Below are 16,963 nucleotides of genomic sequence, written 5' to 3'. Positions count from 1 at the left end.
CTTGTGATCAGAAAACACACTGTATTTAAAAAAATAACCATCATCAACATACCTTTACTCCCTCTGTTTCAAGGCAACTCCATTCTACCTTGAATAGTGGAATTCTGTTAAAATCCCCTGTTGACATCCAAAATGCTAGGCTCTCAAGTACAGACACAGACACACGCACACATTTTGGGGCATACTGCATACTTGTGCACAGTTCAGAACTTGGAAATGTGCGTAAAGAGTGTTATCTATGCAAATTAAAAGCACCAACAAAAGAACACCGTGTTGGATATTTATACATAAAAAGCACCCATTACAGTGCATCTAAGAATACCAAATAAAAATCCCACTGATCTTAAAACCAAGTTATGAAAAGAATGCATAATGCAAAACCAATATTATTTGATTCACTTCTGTCGTATTGGGCCCAACCCTGCAAATCCTTGTTCAGACATGTAGCTCCATTGTATTCATTGGGACTACTCAAGCAGAACCACTCAGGAGTGAATATTTGCAGAATCAAGATATAAATTTGTATCGTAATGAACATATTGCCTTCTTTTAAAGAAGAAAGCATCATCAAAAATCTTCCAATATCTTTGCAAATACATAATATGCAAATTCCATATTATTACCAGTGCAATAAATTTTAAATAAGAGGTGAAATATATAGTCATTTTTTCAAGGTGAAAAAATGATTTAGATTCAACTACTGCAACACCTGTATAGCTATTTTATGTAAGAAATGAATTATATATGATTTGTGATACATTACTTTAAAAAAATGCCATCACCTAAACTATCCTTCTTTATGGTTCTCGGTCTAGAAACTGTTTTTTCTTCTATTTGTTCTGCTATGATCTATTCTCTAATCTAAATTCTAGGTGCAACTTTCAAGTCAAAAAAATTTAATGCATAAATCTCAATCTGATGCTGATCCAAGAAGGGTAAGGTTATGCATACTAAGTATTGGTTGCATTTCCATCTTACTACTTTATTGACACCACAAAAGTGAATCATTATTGGTTGATTACCGAGAGATGCTTTTAGAAATGCACTGAATTTTAAATAGTAAGTGCCCTCTTAAAAATTCCTGATGCTGTCAGCATTCATTAAATAATTATAGTGTGTTCAGATGTAATGCTTTCAGGCTATGTTCATGTTCACAGTGTGCATTTTTAATACAATTGCGCTTAGTTAAAAATATATATATGCAAGACTTAAACTTGCAAATACATTTTGCTACAGCTAAAAAGGGGAAAAACTAACTATGGCTCTAACAACGTAATGCTTCAGAATATATCCTGTTCTGTTTTTGTATCATTTCAAATATACAGACATCATCACAGTTTAGCAGAGGGGAAATAAAATTGAAGAATTTTGATAAATACATCAGCTATATTTCTACAAACAATTTAACCTACAGAAACAACAACAACATTTTGTCTGCATTCTACTGTCTATATATTTTATTATATACAAACACACACACACACACTCACTCTCCAAACCTAATGACTTTTGTCTGCTTTCTCAATATTAAGTTTGTCTTCCATAAGAATTATAACTACTTTACTTACTCAAGGGTTAATCCTTGTCATTTGGGGGGGCGGGGGGATACAAAATCATTAACGGACAGCATGTTGTTGGAAGTGGGATAGCAAGTGCCAAGATGATAGCTGGAGAGACAATTAGGAGTAGGAGAAGGTTTTTATCATTCTTAGGGATACAAACACCATTACAGATGATGAAGAGTGGAGGACAGAGGGTAAGAGAGGGTGGTGTCCAGGGGACAGACTGAGGGCCTAGAAGGATGAAGGGAGATATCACAGTGAGAGACTGGGGTAAAGGAATAATATGGAATTAGAGGAAGAGAGGAGAGAGTTAATTCAGAACATTCTCAATTTTGATTTTTTTTTAAATGATGTAATACAGTACAGAGAAGGAAGAGGTAAGGAAAGAAGTTTTAAGAAGAGAATCAAAGCCATTAAAGTGTGCAGATTGGTAGGAAACATTTCATGATCTCTCCTTCTAGGTTTCCATCAAAGTAATTGTTCCAGAATGGTACAGAACTTAAAATGAATGCAAGCTTTTACACCAATTAAGTACACTGTGTGCAAATATGCTGCAAATAGTGACAAACATTTACAGATTTTTTTAAAAAAAGTTAATAAAGGCCCATATCTTCAGCTGATACAAACCAGTGTAGCTCCACTGAAGCCAAACATCTGATGCAGAATATTTAAGTGGTCCAATAAACAAAATATTTTAAAAGGTAACAAACTTTGTTAAATATCATATCGAGCAAAACTCAACAAAAGTTAAGCTCTTCTAATATTAAGTTATGTCAGTGCATTCTTAAATGGATAATCTTGGAATAACCATATTATTTCTCAGGACTTGCATGGGCACACATCCAAGTCTTTGTTTCAATATGAAAGTTGTAATTGCCAGGGCCATATTCCGCAATCCTCCACTTATTTAAATCAATATGCCTATGTGAGTCATTACCCCAATTGAACCACCAATAATGCGAGTAACCGTTGGCAGAATTAAGCCTCCAGTCCGATTTACATGTCAGCAACAAAAGTTTGTTTCATTTACACAACATTTTTAGCTGGTTAAAATCTTGTAATTGCAAAAAATAAAATTAGTTTTGGTTAAACATACCCAATTAAATTCATCATTCGATCACTGACAATTTAAATAGGACCTTTCTCCTCCTAATATAAGCTACACAAAAATTATAATCTAAAACTCTACAGTTTACTTGAACACACAAGAGAGTTACAATAGGTTTCGATTGCTTTTTATCACCGGGGATTTAAATCCTATATTATGCGAGGTGCAAGAAGTTGTGATAAAAATACTTTTAAGTTTATGTCAAGAGACACTTACAATGAGCTCTGAATCGCGTCCCATGGAAATGACGGTTCTATTTACTGTCCTCAATAGCTTCTCCATGATTATCTGGACATGTCGCTGTGTTGGTCCCTGAAGAGAAAGGATAATCTAGTGGAAACTATCACCAAAAGACAATCAATACAACTCAAATATTGATGCTCATTATTAAAATCCATCTATCCTGTTGAAACCAAATCAATTATAACTCCTCACAACTACTGCTCAACAAGATGAAAAACAGTCTTTGTTAAAAGCAAAGACTGCACAAAGAAAATAGACTTTATTACTGGCTGCTACTGAAAGTCAATTACATAATTAGAGTAATTTAAATAAAAAGCAAATCCTTGGGGGAAAAAAAACAATGTTTATGGCATTTGGTTAGTTCACAATTTAGTTTTCCAAAGACATTTTTTTACCATTTAAAATCAAAGGTCTCTGATGAAAGTAAACATGGCATACTTAATAACAGTGTATCAGATAAATTAAACAACTTAACTAAGGCCTTTCAAAGGGATTCTCAATTGTTTCATATATATTCTGGTTTTAGAGGTGATCTGCTAGGATTTTTTTTTAAAGCATTAGAAGTGTGGTGTTGGTGTTGACTGTGAATGCCCTTTGTGAACACATTAGGGATGTATGTCCCAACCTTGTAAGAGGAGGAAGCCCCACAAAGATTGGGGGTAGGGAAGTATCACACTAATATAGGGAACTTGCTTCCCCTACTCCCACAATGTAAACATGCTCCTTAAAAGTTACTTGCCTTCCCTTGCCCTAATGCAACTGTCTTTAGGGACTACTCTATGGTTGTCAACATTTGAAATGTTTTGCCAGACAATTCTCCGAATAGGATGTGCTGCAGGCTGTTGCTGGACAGCTGTGCAAACCCTCTTGTGAAATGCTTTTTTTTTTTTTTTTTTAAATGAGTGAGAAAAATAACCCAAGGATCACCAGTTGCATTTAACTTCCAGAGTCTCCCGCTGGCCTAGGTGAAAAAGTATCCCTCATCTCCAGTACATGTATGTGCAGCTATTGTTCTGCAGCACCCAAGCTTCCTGATGGTGACAAGCTGGGACTTTCCTACTCTGTGTCCCTTCTCACCTTCTTTTCCCCACAGCTCCTCCGTCTCCCTTTTCTGCCTGCATACAGGCATCAATCATCCGGCAGCTCAGCAGCCCTCTCTCACCCAATTGTTGGTTGTCTCTCTCAGTAACAGAAGCCAGCTCCTAATTCTGCCCCCTAACCCTCATGCAGACCTTCTCAACTGTGTTCAGCTCAGCAGGTGGTGGAGCTGAAAGCCAGTAAGTACGGCTTGCTGAGAGAGATGCAGACAGCAAAAAATGGGGAGGGGCTACTGCGCTGTCAGGACAGAAACTCGTCTTTTTAATGTAATCTGCTTCCTGATGCCACAGAATCTGGGATCATAGAAGAATGCAGTTACCAAGGACAGTTTTTAAAAAGTTGGAACTTGCCCTGGCCAAAGTGTAGGTAGCTATGCAGCTCATGTATAGGAATCCAGACTCAGGCAGCAACCCTCTGGTCCAAAAATCTTTATCGCTGGCAAATAACTGGAATGGATTATAGCTCCCCACCAAAAGAGAGAGATTTGTATAGTTACTGTCTAGTCAATAAAAAATTGTAATCATGCAAATGACACACCCACAACTGCGTAACAGAAAAAAGTTGTGCAGTTTTGCATGTGTAATTGTACAGCACCTTTACATTCTGAATGGATAGGACTGTTCAACTTCCCTATAATACTCAGGCAGAAGGAAGCATTGTCAAGTTATTTAGTTATATCTTGAGAGAATTGGCTAGAGGGGGGCTGTTTTATTTTACTGAGCTGTCTGAAGAGTAACCTACTTCCCGCAGATTGTTTTTAAACGTCATAGATCACACGGGGATATGTCTGTACATTTTAAATTCCTGATAAATTGTTCATTCACACCATCAAACCAGCATTTTGGATTTTCCTATAACTTGAACAAGTCCTGTTGCTAAGAAAGTCATTTAAAGCTACTCTTTTACAGTGAGAGACTTGTAAGAGACTATTTTTTCCTGTCGTGAAATTTTCTGCTACAAATTTCAAACAGCACACTCAGTTTTTATCCTCTTTAGTTGATGAACAACTACCAAAGGACCAAAAGCTGGCCCAACAAACCAGCATCAATGCAATGAAGAGGTTGAAGAGTTCATGTTCCAAACTCATCAAACACTCCCCAATGTGGCAGGAGGTGCAAGTGCTGTGGAGGAAGGATGCTCAACTCCTGTGAGTATCTGACCAATATCTGGAGCGGTGTTATGGGATGAGCTCCAGAGGGAGCCATATTCCATTTCCTCTGGGCCAGAATAAAGGTGGTCATAAGTGAGAAATCTTGGGGCCAGAGAGCAACATGGTGAAAGAGTAAACATCAGACAACACCACCTCACCTCCGACCACCACAATAGAGGAGGAGAAGAAAGAAAAAGAAAGCAAAAACTCAGAACAAAAATAAATGACAAAAACTAAGTCGTTGCCAGCTTTACTTCATGACCACTCCTATCACTCGCAAGACATAGTATTCTTAAGGGCTAATTGGTAGGAACATCAGTTACTAACCACATCTTTCCTGTAAAGGACTTCCAGGATGTTACTAAGCAGTTGGCAGCAAGCCTCCAAGTCTTCCTGCCTTTCCAAATGATACTTCAACTGATCTGTCATCATTGGCAGCAAGATCTCCCTGCAGTCTGCACATAAAGATACAATGTTACAAGTATGTCTTACATAATTTCATAGTATACACACATATCATGTTGCAAACAGATCAAATATTTTAAACAAAACTTTCAGGAAAAAAGTTAACTTCCTGGAAGACAGAAAGCCAGACCAAATTTTGGGCAAAAGTTTAAAAACCAAAAAACCAGACAGTCATAAGCAAATGCAAAGTGACCTCTTTATAGCAGAGTACAACTGAACAGCAAAAAAATCCCTGCAGCAGTGAGTCTCAGAGCCCAGGTCAACTGAGTCAGTTGGCTCAGGCTTTGAGACTCGCTGCCACATGTCTTTTATTGCAGTGTAGACATTCCCTAGACAACCTGAAGTATAAAGATTGGTACACGCTTTGTCCCCAGGCTCCAATTCAGCAAGGTACTTAAGCATATGCATAACTTTAAACACACGACTACTTCTACTTATGATAACTACATGTATTTAAGCATTGTGATCATGCAAATGACACACCTACAACTGAGCACAGGGCACTGCATAACGGAGGGAAAAGTTGTGCAGTTTTGCATGTGTAACTGTACAGCACCTTTACATTTTGAATGGATAGGATTGTTCAACTTCCCTATAATACTCAGGCAAAAGAAAGTTAGCATTGACACAATCCGGTGAACATGTGCCCTGCAAATTAGGCTGCAAAAAGAGTGGAGAGTTTTTTCATTATGTTTTTGCTTTAAGGCAGTGTTCCCCAATGCGGCGCCCGCCGGGCCATTTATGTGTGCCCACCTAGTGCCCAGCCAGAGAGAAGCCGCAACCCCGTGCCTGCTGGGGACAGAGTTCTCCGGGGCTGCGGGCACCGGTGTTCTCTGTCCTCACGGCTTCTCTCCGGCTTCTCTCTCCTCTCTGGATTCATATATTATGTAATATTAAATATGATGTTTTTCATATTATTTAATGTACAAATACAAAATAAGCCTTGAAAAATTGTTGGCGCCCGCCACCCTCTTCTGAAAACATGAATGTGCTACTGGCCACAAAAAGGTTGGGGACCACTGCTTTAAGGGGAAGGAGGATGTAGTCAAGAAGTAAGGAACTACCCTGACTTGCAACAGAATCCTTAATTATGAGTTGGAGCAATGCAGTGATTTTTGTGGGTGTCCCCACCCCAACTGAGAAGCAGGGATGGTGGTGGAGAGAGCAAAGCTAGATGTTTCTTGTCAGAGCTGAAAGAGCAACATGGGCCCTCGAGGTATTCAATTGGGGACGGGGTGGGGGAGGGGAGAAACAGATAAAGAAGACACCACATTCCTTGAGGAGAATGCTGCTTCACACTAATTGGTTGTCACTTTTTCTGAATTTCCTTCCAGGACAAGTAATGATATTGGCCACACAGAATGATATCACTGCAACACGAGGCAACATCAAGTTCTAATGTATCACAACATCACTCAACTATGTGATGATGCATGCAAGCAGCCTGGTACTGAAATTCATGGGATTTTTTTTCCAAACAACACTTCCTGCATATTAATCTCACAGGATGTCTGAAAATCCAGATAGTTTTGTGACACATTTTACTCTCCTTTAGCCATGGACACACTTTCCAACCATCTCCTTCCAAAGCGCTCTCCCACTGCACACACCCAAAATTTAATATTACATCCACCGCCTTTCTGGCCAAACAGTGGAGAGATCCCTCAACAAAGCTCATTTGTGTTACACCTTGGTCACCCCGAGAGACAACACATGTGCAGAAGCATGAACTCCACCTGAATGGTTGAGCACAGTACCTCTATGTTACACAAGGGACTAGGTTATAAAAAAAAATGACAGGCAGCATATTTTTCAGAAAATGTCACATTCACATGAAAAAGGGAAAGTAATATAGTTATGTTTTAATACTGTTTTAATTAACGGCATGGCTAATATTTTATAGTCTCACAAATAATGCATTAATTATTAGCAAGTACTTTCAATTAGCTTCAGACTTTTTTGTTTCCAACAAAGGAACAATATTCATCTTTACAGAGCTAATAGCAGAAACTCTTGAATGCAGTATTTCTGTTTATCTGATCCTTGGTCATTTAGCCTCTGGCATAAGGCTTCAAGGGAGAAGAATCACAGCTTGAGAGTTGAAATGTTTGCCTCAGGGCACAACTATTAGGCCTGCATTGTATATCCACAGATAAATGTTGTCATTATAGGGTTCTATGTACCTTACAGGTAAGTATTAGCTATAGATTCACATTTTTAGAGACTAGAAAGCTCAGGGGACGGTCTACACTTGAAACGTTCATCAGCATAGCTACATCTCTCAAGAGTGTGAAAAATCCACACACCTTAAGAGATGTAGCTATGCCAACCTAACCCCTGGTACTGACAGCACCAGGTCAACAAAAGAATTCTTCTGTCGACTTAGCCACCGCCTTTCAGGGCAATGAAAGGAGAACCCCTCCCGTTGCTGTAGTGAGTATCTACACTGAAGCTCTACAGTGGCACAGTTGCAGCTGTGCTACGGTAGCGTTTTAAGTGTAGACATAGCCTAAAAAGTTAACATAGTGTAACAGTGGCCCAAACTGCATTTCAGTTTTTAAAAGTACAAACAAAACCTTAAGGGGCCTTATTAATTAATTAATAATAAATATTAAATAAATAATAAATAATAATAATAATACATATTAATTAATAAATTAATAAGATTTTGTGTTACCTAACAGACAAGAAAATGTATACATGCATAACAAACATTAATAATATAGCACATTGACAGAATCTTTCATTGTATCTGAAAGCAGTTTATGTAATATGAAGTCGGACAACACTCCTACATGGCAGGTAATGAATTGTAAGTATTTAACCTAATAGTCTGCTATGAGTTTTTCAAGATACATGATCCTAAACCACATTCACAAAAGATTATGGCAATGAAAAAATGGGAATATGGGACACAGAAGAATATCTTGCCATCAGCTAAATAAGGAAAGTATTAGAAATGTTGCTAAGAAATAGTCTTATAAATATTAATCCAAACTTTAATTTTCCTGTGAAGCTGTTTTGAGGTAATACATTGCAGATTTTTGGAAAATCTATCACACGGTGCAGCCTTTCAGATCTGTTATGGAGGAGGTTATACATACTGTCATAGGTCTGACTAAGTATGCTTTAATATGTTTAACTCCTAATAAGGAACAAAACAAATGGCTCCTTGAACACTAGCTGCTGTAATGTATTCATAAGTAATTCAATAAGATTAAATTGTGAGGGACTTCATTTACCTCAGACTCAAAATAGGCATCTTTTTAAAAAAAAAAATAACCAGTTTGTGGAATACTGCTTTTAATGAAATGAGTAAAAGCAGGATTCTGACACACGGTTGGCAGGCGCTATGGAGAAGTAACTGTACTAACTTCAAGAGCCGGCGCTAGGCATAAGCCGACTAAGCAATTGCTTTAGAGCCCCGAGCAGCTCAAGGGGGCCCCCTATTAATTATTAGTATGCGTTTGGGGGAGGGGAATATTCCTGCCTAGGGTCCTCAATAAAGTAGCACCGCTGCTGCTAACTTGTCTTTGTGAAGCCTCTGGGTGCATCAATCAGTACCATTACAAAAGCCCTTAATTAGAGATTGCAAGTTTCATGTCCCTTTTAAATCCTACTACTAGAGAATGGTCACAGATCAATGTAGTATCTGCAAAGCATGTGGAAATCTAAAATTGCAGTTACATCAGCTTTGAGTGGGTTGCCTGGAGCTGAGACTGATCAATAGTGAAGGTAAGCAAGCTGATTTTGAGAGACAAGGAAAACCACCTAATTGATTTGTCATATTACTTCCATTTGAAATTATAAACCTCTATACTGAGGGCTGGCTCCTTTCAAGTAGCGAAGAGGACTTGACAAAATTTCTCAGTCATCATTTCAGTGGATCTCTGCCTTCCCAAGAACCAAGCTGTGAGTAAATGAACTGTTGAGTTTGTAAATCTTGCAGGTTATATAACATGAAGATAAAACAAGGAGTCAAGGATGTCTCAGGTGCACCATCAATCAATATAAGTCACACATACACAAAAAAGATTTGCACAGAAGGTAACTCTGCTATTGGATTTGGCCTTAGCTTTATTTCAAAGGCTTCACTGAAAAAAGTTATTCACTCCCATACTTGTATTTGTTTGGGACAGTAACATTAGTTAATTATAGTTATACTACTTGGAGATTTCCTACCCAGACACGATAGCTTTCATAGGCAAATAAAGATACATTACAATCACAGTCATCACCACGAGCTCTTTCTGGGATCTGCTGGTACCCTCTACCTAATTATGGGCGGGAAACACCGCACAGAAATAATTCTACAGTCTAAAGCTTATTTCCCAGCAGTCTGAAAGTAATAAATATCAAGAACTAAGAAAATGGAAGTTGTGATTATGATACATTGGAAAATATATACATAAAAAGCGTTTCACAGTAGTAGTGTTTAGAGGGTAAAAGTGATTTTTGTGTCAATAAACACTTCCACTTCCAGCACTCAAGGAGCAGACCTAATATTTGTGCTGTGAGGCAAAAGTCTTTACCTTTGGACTACAAATTCACCTCTGCTGATAGCATGCATCACAGCTTGAGCAGGTTGAAAAAATGTTTACAATTTTTTTTCCTGTCAAAAACAATGCCAGGATGGAACTAAACATTTTGAAAGGTCTCTGCTTCATTCTGTATTAGAATGAAAACAATTTTCAAAACCTCAAATTTTGATGTTTTCTAGCCAGCCCTAATTACAGGCAGTATGACCCAGATGTAGCAATCCAAAGATAATTTCAGGCAAATTATTTTACAACCAGCACTACAATAATATGGTGTACAAAGCAGGTGATGCCTTAAATGCATCCTTCCTACAACCCTGAATATTATTCTCAATATTTTATCATCTATATTTAAATTATCAGAAAGTACAGAATCGCAAAGGTTAATCTTTATCAAACTGCCTCTCACGTGTACCTCCCAACACTGATTAATGAACAACTTTAATAAATCTATAGTCTATATCACTACTCTCCTGTTCAAAAGCCAGCTCTGAAGGTAGCTCATAAGTATGATACACAATGATTACAGACAACAATAATTCGACATCTGTTCTTCCCCTGCTGCACTGGTATATCCCACAATGATTAATGTCAGGGTAACGTGCACTGAGAATAAAGTATTAATCTTTATAAGAGGACACTCAACGGGCATTATCGGCTTATGAATATCCAAGCAAAAATATTTCACCACAACACTGATATGGGAACTTTGTTACAGCAAACTGCATGAACATTAACGAATTTGTCAGTTTAAAACATTTATTTTTATGAACACCAAGTAGTGTGTTTTTTTGTTTAATGTGACCAAACAAAAAATTAAATGATCCATAAAGTGACGTTAAATAACTTTGCTCCCATTATATAGCGCTGAGATAAAGATTAACATTTTTTTATGAGAATTAAACAGTAAGAGCGCATATAAATGGTGTATGCTTTCTATTAAACTTTTATGGGCAAGCAATTTTCTAATAGAGAAATCACCTGATTTTTCAGCTTAAAGCCCAGAACTCACATAATTCAGTTGACACTTAGCTTTGTTTTACAAAAGAGCTCAAGCTACAGAAAAATAGTTATACCATGACAATGCAGATAAATCATTAGTATAAAACCGAATCTTGGCGTTTGAGTTGTATATTTTATGTCGTATATATATATATATATATATGACATATAACATAATGTCATAACAACATCCATAACAAAAATTAAATACGTTTATAGTTTAAAGCATCCATTAGGTTATTGCAAAACCACTGTATTCAAACACACATATATACACATGCCCAATCCCTATGTAACTTAATGCAGCACCACACCCTGCCAGAACAAATGCAAACCCTACAGACTTATCACCACTGCTATGATGATCAGTGCCCCCCAAAACATACCTTTTCAAGATCCATGTTCCTATACAACATATGCTATCACAACATATGGTGTACTTCATCCAGTGCATCAAATGCCTCAACAACTATTTGGGTGAAACAAGACAAGCACTATGCTTTTGAATGAACTCTCAGAGAAAAATGATAAAAGACAAAAACATCCTATCACCTGTGGGCGAACACTTTTCACAAAGCAGTCACTCCATATCTGACCTCTCATTCCTCATCCTCAAAGGAAACCTACACAACACTTTCAAAAGACAAGCCTAGGAGCTTAAATTCATAACTCTCCTGGACACTTAAAAAACCATGGACTTAACAGAGACCTTACTTTTATGGCTTATTACAACAATTTGTAACAAACCCTGCTGCTAACTAATCTTCCTTTATCCTACGATTGCAGAGATGTTAACTGCAGACTTAATTTTAAGTGGTCTCCTACAACATGTATAAACACCTTATGTTTAACCATCTGTACCACCTTGCATTTAGCTTGGACTCTCTGGTTACCTTCCCCAGACCTGAGAAAGAGCTCTGTGAAGCTTGAAAACTTGCCCCTTCCACCAACAGAAGTCAGTCCAATAAAGATATTTTCTCACCCACCTTGTCTCTTTCAGTGGTACTACTTGCATTCTAAAAGTTAGGCATGTACCCCAAGTACCTGGCTGAATCAGGATTTTAACTTCTAAATATCAACACACTCAGTACTGTGCAGAATTGGACTTCAAAATGCTTTACAAAGTAAGAAAGTAGCATCCCAATTTTTAGAAATGAAAGCTGGGATTCCCTTGAATTCCAAAGGGATTTTGGCACCTAACCCGCTTAACTTTCTTTTGAAAATCTATACAACTTCACAGAAATGTTAAGTATCTTGTTTAAGATACTGATTCCACATATCCTCATTCTCAGTCTCACACTTTATTCCTATTGACCACGCTGCTTCCAATAGTAATATAGCTACAAACTGCATAAACCAAAAACAGAAATCCTCCAAAAAACCATAAAAAGGAGTGAAAGAGCATCAGCCTCTAGATTTTGAATAACTCTTGCAAATCAAACAGGACACACTTGGATCATCTTTGTGATATAATTCCAAGGCAATAATGTTTTGTCAAAGATTCTAATGAATTTCTCTAACAACATAACTGTGACCAAACGATCTTTTCAATGCCCTTTCTGTAACTGTTCTGTCAAATCAGATTGAGGACAAATGAATGCAGAAGCAATTTAAATATGGTTCTTTTGTGAGAGGAGAGAGAAATATGGGTATCATTTCCCAAGAGCTTTGTCCATGCCAAAGAAAGACCAAGATAATTAGTTGTTTGTTTCCCCCCAAGAGAAAACTAAATTTATCTATCAAGCTTCAGAAAAATGAGGATATAAGTGAGGATATAAAACTAGTGGGACGTCTAACAGACTAAAGTAGATGTACAAAGTAGCCTTTGGATGGAACTCAATGACTATGACCCTCACAAATTTATGTAAATTGGTTTGGTTCTATTAGTAGGGGAATAATTTCCAGCAGTAAAAGAAAACAATTTTTTCTTCAAACAGTAGTGAATATTCATTGTCTTAAAGCTAGGAATGTGATGAATACCCAAAGCAGAATCAGTCTGTACAGAGTTCTATGTTATACTTGGAAGTTTATGTAGAAAATTTGGAAATGGTCACAGGCCTTGAAAAGTGTGGGTCTTGGAAGTCAACTGGTAATTCCTCACCAACAAAATTTTCCTGCTTGATGTTCCTTTGACTGATTGGCTAATTTTAAACACTAATCAACCTCTGTCCTTTTTGGTACAAGTTCTCCATTTTGAATCACTGCAGAAACAGAACAAGCAACAAAATTAAAGTATTGTATAGGAGTTTCCCTCCAGAGCAACAGGAATCCTGCTAAAAGTAATGTAGGTTCTATAAAGGGAAAGGAGTAATCTAGGACATTCAGAGGGAACAAAATTCCTTATTCAGAGAATATGGCACAGCAGTGGATAAAATAAGTAAATATATTCACTGCTCCTCTATGTCCTATATCACCTATTCTGAAGAAACAGGGGCTGCAATACAAATGCAAAATCCTATATCTTACTTGGATATACAGTATCACTGTAATCATGCAGATAATTTGGACTACCAAAGAACACATTCATGTTTATTAAGGAACTCAAGGTTGCCATAAAGAATAAAGACCATTGGTTATGGTTCAGTATGCTTCCTCCAGCATTGTCAATAACTGATACTTCAGCTGCTTGGGGAGAAGGGGGAAATGTGTGGAGAAAATATCCCAAAGTCTTCTGAAATCTATGTATTCCAGGCATTCTGATTTATGAATTAGCTAGGGCTTTTGCTGGTGCAGTTTCTGGCTTGTTCATGGTATAGTAAAAACTGTTTTATCCGGCACTTCACCAACCGGAAAGCTCTATAAACCGGCATTTCTGATATTCATTGAAATTCCGGTTTATAGTCCGGTTGGCGCTGGAGGGGGTGTGGAGAGCAGGCTCTGGGAGGGAATTTGGGTGCGGGAGAGGGCTCAGGGCAGCGGGTTGGGGCACAGGAGGAGGTGCGGGGTGCCAGTTCTGGGCGGTGCTCACCTTGGGAGGCTCCCCGCAAGCGGTGACCTGTCCCGTCTGCTCCTAGGCGGAAGCGCAGCAGGCGGCTCCGCGCACTGCCCCTGCCCCGAGCACTAGCTCTTCAGCTCCCAATGGTTGGGAACTGTGGCCAATGGGAGCTGTGGGGGTAGCGCCTGTGGACGGAGACAGTGCGCAGAGTCATCTGCTATGCCTCCGCCTAAGAGCAGCTGGGACAGGTCACCGCTTGCAGGGAGCTGCCCAAGGTGAACGCCCCATGGATCCGGCACCCCACACCCCCTCACGTGCCCCCTCCCGCACCCAAACTCCCTCCCTCTTAGTTAACTGGTATTTTTCACTTACCGGAACCTCTCATTCTCCCAATATGCCAGATAAAACAGCTTTTACTGTAGCTTGTTCTTTCAACCTCATCTACTGAGGTTACTAAGCATTTTATGTCATAGTCCCAGGTGTGTAAACAGAGGATGGCTCTACCGGACCTCGTTCCATGCAGCTCTGCTGATAAAGCTGTTCTGGATGCTGCTGGTGTAGTTTCTGACTCTCATTATCAATCTCATTAACCATCCAGTCTCTCCTGAAGTGTGAGACTTAAGTCAGTACCTTTAACATAGATCATTGGTCCTAAAGGATATATCACACTTATTTCAGTTTTAGGGACATGCAAATACAATGTGATATAAGAAGTTTTATGCATATACTATCATGCTTCCTTGCTTTTACAAATTTATTTTAGCCCACAAAGTAACCTTAGAGTAAGCTTTTACCCTTTAATTTCCTTTATACATAGTAGTATATTTTACATTCATGTTGTTGCATTTTGACCCTTCTTCCTGTTTCTAGGTGGTTTCTTATCTCTACTATATACATTCCTGCATTTACGTGCCAGAGTCATCTTATTATGAAAGATGCATGTAATTTATTTTATTAGCCATCTGCTAAATTTGCCTCCTAATACACTAAATGATCTGTGAACCACTGGGAGCCGTTACTCTCAGGCAGGCATTCTGCATGTGAAAGCATATATACTTCTTCAGAATATCTGTGCATGTGTGTACACTGGATTTAACCAATCTATTTATTAAAAAAAATTCAAAACAGGAAAAGGAATTACTCCATACATTTAGGACTACATTTTCACAGTATGGTGCTATGAGGGTACATATAATTCAGATAACTACAGAACACTACCAGTGCAGAGGGTACTTGTGCATTTTATGGAGCAGCACCTAGTGCACAGCCCTTTCAAAATGTTGAGTGTTAAGGACTAATGCACTCTGAAAAATCAGTTTCATACTCCTCTTATGAATAATTTTAAGAGCTATTTCCCCAACAATTTTTTATCTAGCTCCTCTCCCCAATATTTTAGCAACAAAAGGAATTTTTCCAACATAATCACTAAATTCCTGAAAAATACAGGTTAAGAATGGAAAGTCATATAGCCCATGAAATGTACAGTGTACTCTTCAATAAAAACGTCAATGCATTTTTCTTTTCAACAGGACACAAACTTTTAAATTGACTTTGGGGTGGGGGAGTTGCCTTGCACACCTTGCAATGCTGAGGAAGCCTATTTATCAAAGTCCTACTACTCTATGTTCCAATCACTAAGTTCAGACTTCATTTATTTTTTCAGTGTGTCATCTTTACCTACAAGTAAAATCGACAATAGATAAAAAAGGACCAAAGCCTTCTAGAAAGTTTCAAGTCCCTGTAACTTGTTACTTCTCTCACCTAAGTGGCTTCTTTTTATAATCATATCAGACAAAGAAGGAATTATGTTTGTTAAATCTGTAACAGTTACCCACAAAACAGATACATTAAAATACATACGGTCAGGTTTAATTTTCTTTAAAATCCTTATCAGTATTACTAAAATTCCCTTAAATAATCAAGACTGACCATATTTTTTAAATTAAAAAATTATTTTTCTTCATCCATTCTGTGGTAGTTTCATATAAATTGGGCAGCGAAATTAGACTGCTCTCTTTTATAGCCCATTTTACTTTATGGTCCATATATATACATACCAATATAAGTCTGTCTGCTTGCAAATACTTCAGGGAGAGGTTTAAATCCAAAAATAATTTTTCACTGCTCAGTTATAGTTTCATAAATACAGCATTTATTACTATTAAGATTTGTAAAGCTTTTAAAAAAGAATCCATCAAATCTAAATTTGGGGTCTAAATGGTTTAGCAGCTTCCTTTTAAGCTATCCTGGTTAAATTCGTTCACCCTACTTGATCACTACAAAACATCTAAATGAAGAGACGGACTTTGCCTCTCTCTCCTCAGGCCCTTAGAACTTTGACAAAATTGAAGAGATTACTAGGAAGGGAGGAGAGGGCAACAGTTAGTTGCTCACTGTGTTAACTTATCTCACCAGGAAACAACACTTTGGTCTACACTATAGCCATCTAGAAAGAAAGGCAATGCTGTACCTCAATTGAAAACCTAGATAATCCATAAAATAACCATTTGAACTTGTCTTTCATTGGGCCACTAACTGGAAAGTGGAATGAAAATGTGGGTGCATGGTATAGTGTCAATGTATTTAATTTGGAATTTGTGGGAAGTATTTAAAAAATAAAACAGAAAGGTCAAGTTCTCTCTCTCAATTTCCTTGACACAAAATGCCATTACAGAAATGCGAAAGTGACAATTTCATATTTTAAAAATTACAATCCAAGCCAATTACCACTGTGTTTAATGCTCTTTTAAATTACAAATTACAAGTTTTTGCCTTCATTTCTCCATGATCTACCACCTACACTAACTGTCAATTAGCATTTTCTTACATAATCTAAATCTGCTTGTCCTTGTAGTGGAACAA

The 16,963-nt window shown here is 37.8% G+C and overlaps 1 protein-coding gene across 1 annotated transcript in view; it reads right to left on the bottom strand.

Annotated features, from left to right (window-relative positions):
• The window catches only part of DOCK1 (dedicator of cytokinesis 1), a 530,692-nt gene that overhangs the window by 362,380 nt on the left and 151,349 nt on the right, over positions 1–16,963 (bottom strand). Inside the window, exons 26-27 of the mRNA XM_026650862.1 lie at positions 5,489–5,616; positions 2,887–2,982 (exon numbers count right to left, since the gene is read on the bottom strand). Coding sequence (XP_026506647.1) covers positions 2,887–2,982; positions 5,489–5,616 — 224 coding nt within the window. The remainder of the gene's footprint in view (positions 1–2,886; positions 2,983–5,488; positions 5,617–16,963) is intronic.

Source organism: Terrapene carolina, unplaced genomic scaffold (assembly GCF_002925995.2).
Source record: "Terrapene carolina triunguis isolate 2854851 unplaced genomic scaffold, T_m_triunguis-2.0 Scaffold95, whole genome shotgun sequence".
Classification (NCBI taxonomy): Eukaryota; Metazoa; Chordata; order Testudines; family Emydidae; genus Terrapene; species Terrapene triunguis.
The sequence above is the reverse complement of the archived record's forward strand: the minus strand, read 5'-3'. Positions and strand labels throughout refer to the sequence as shown.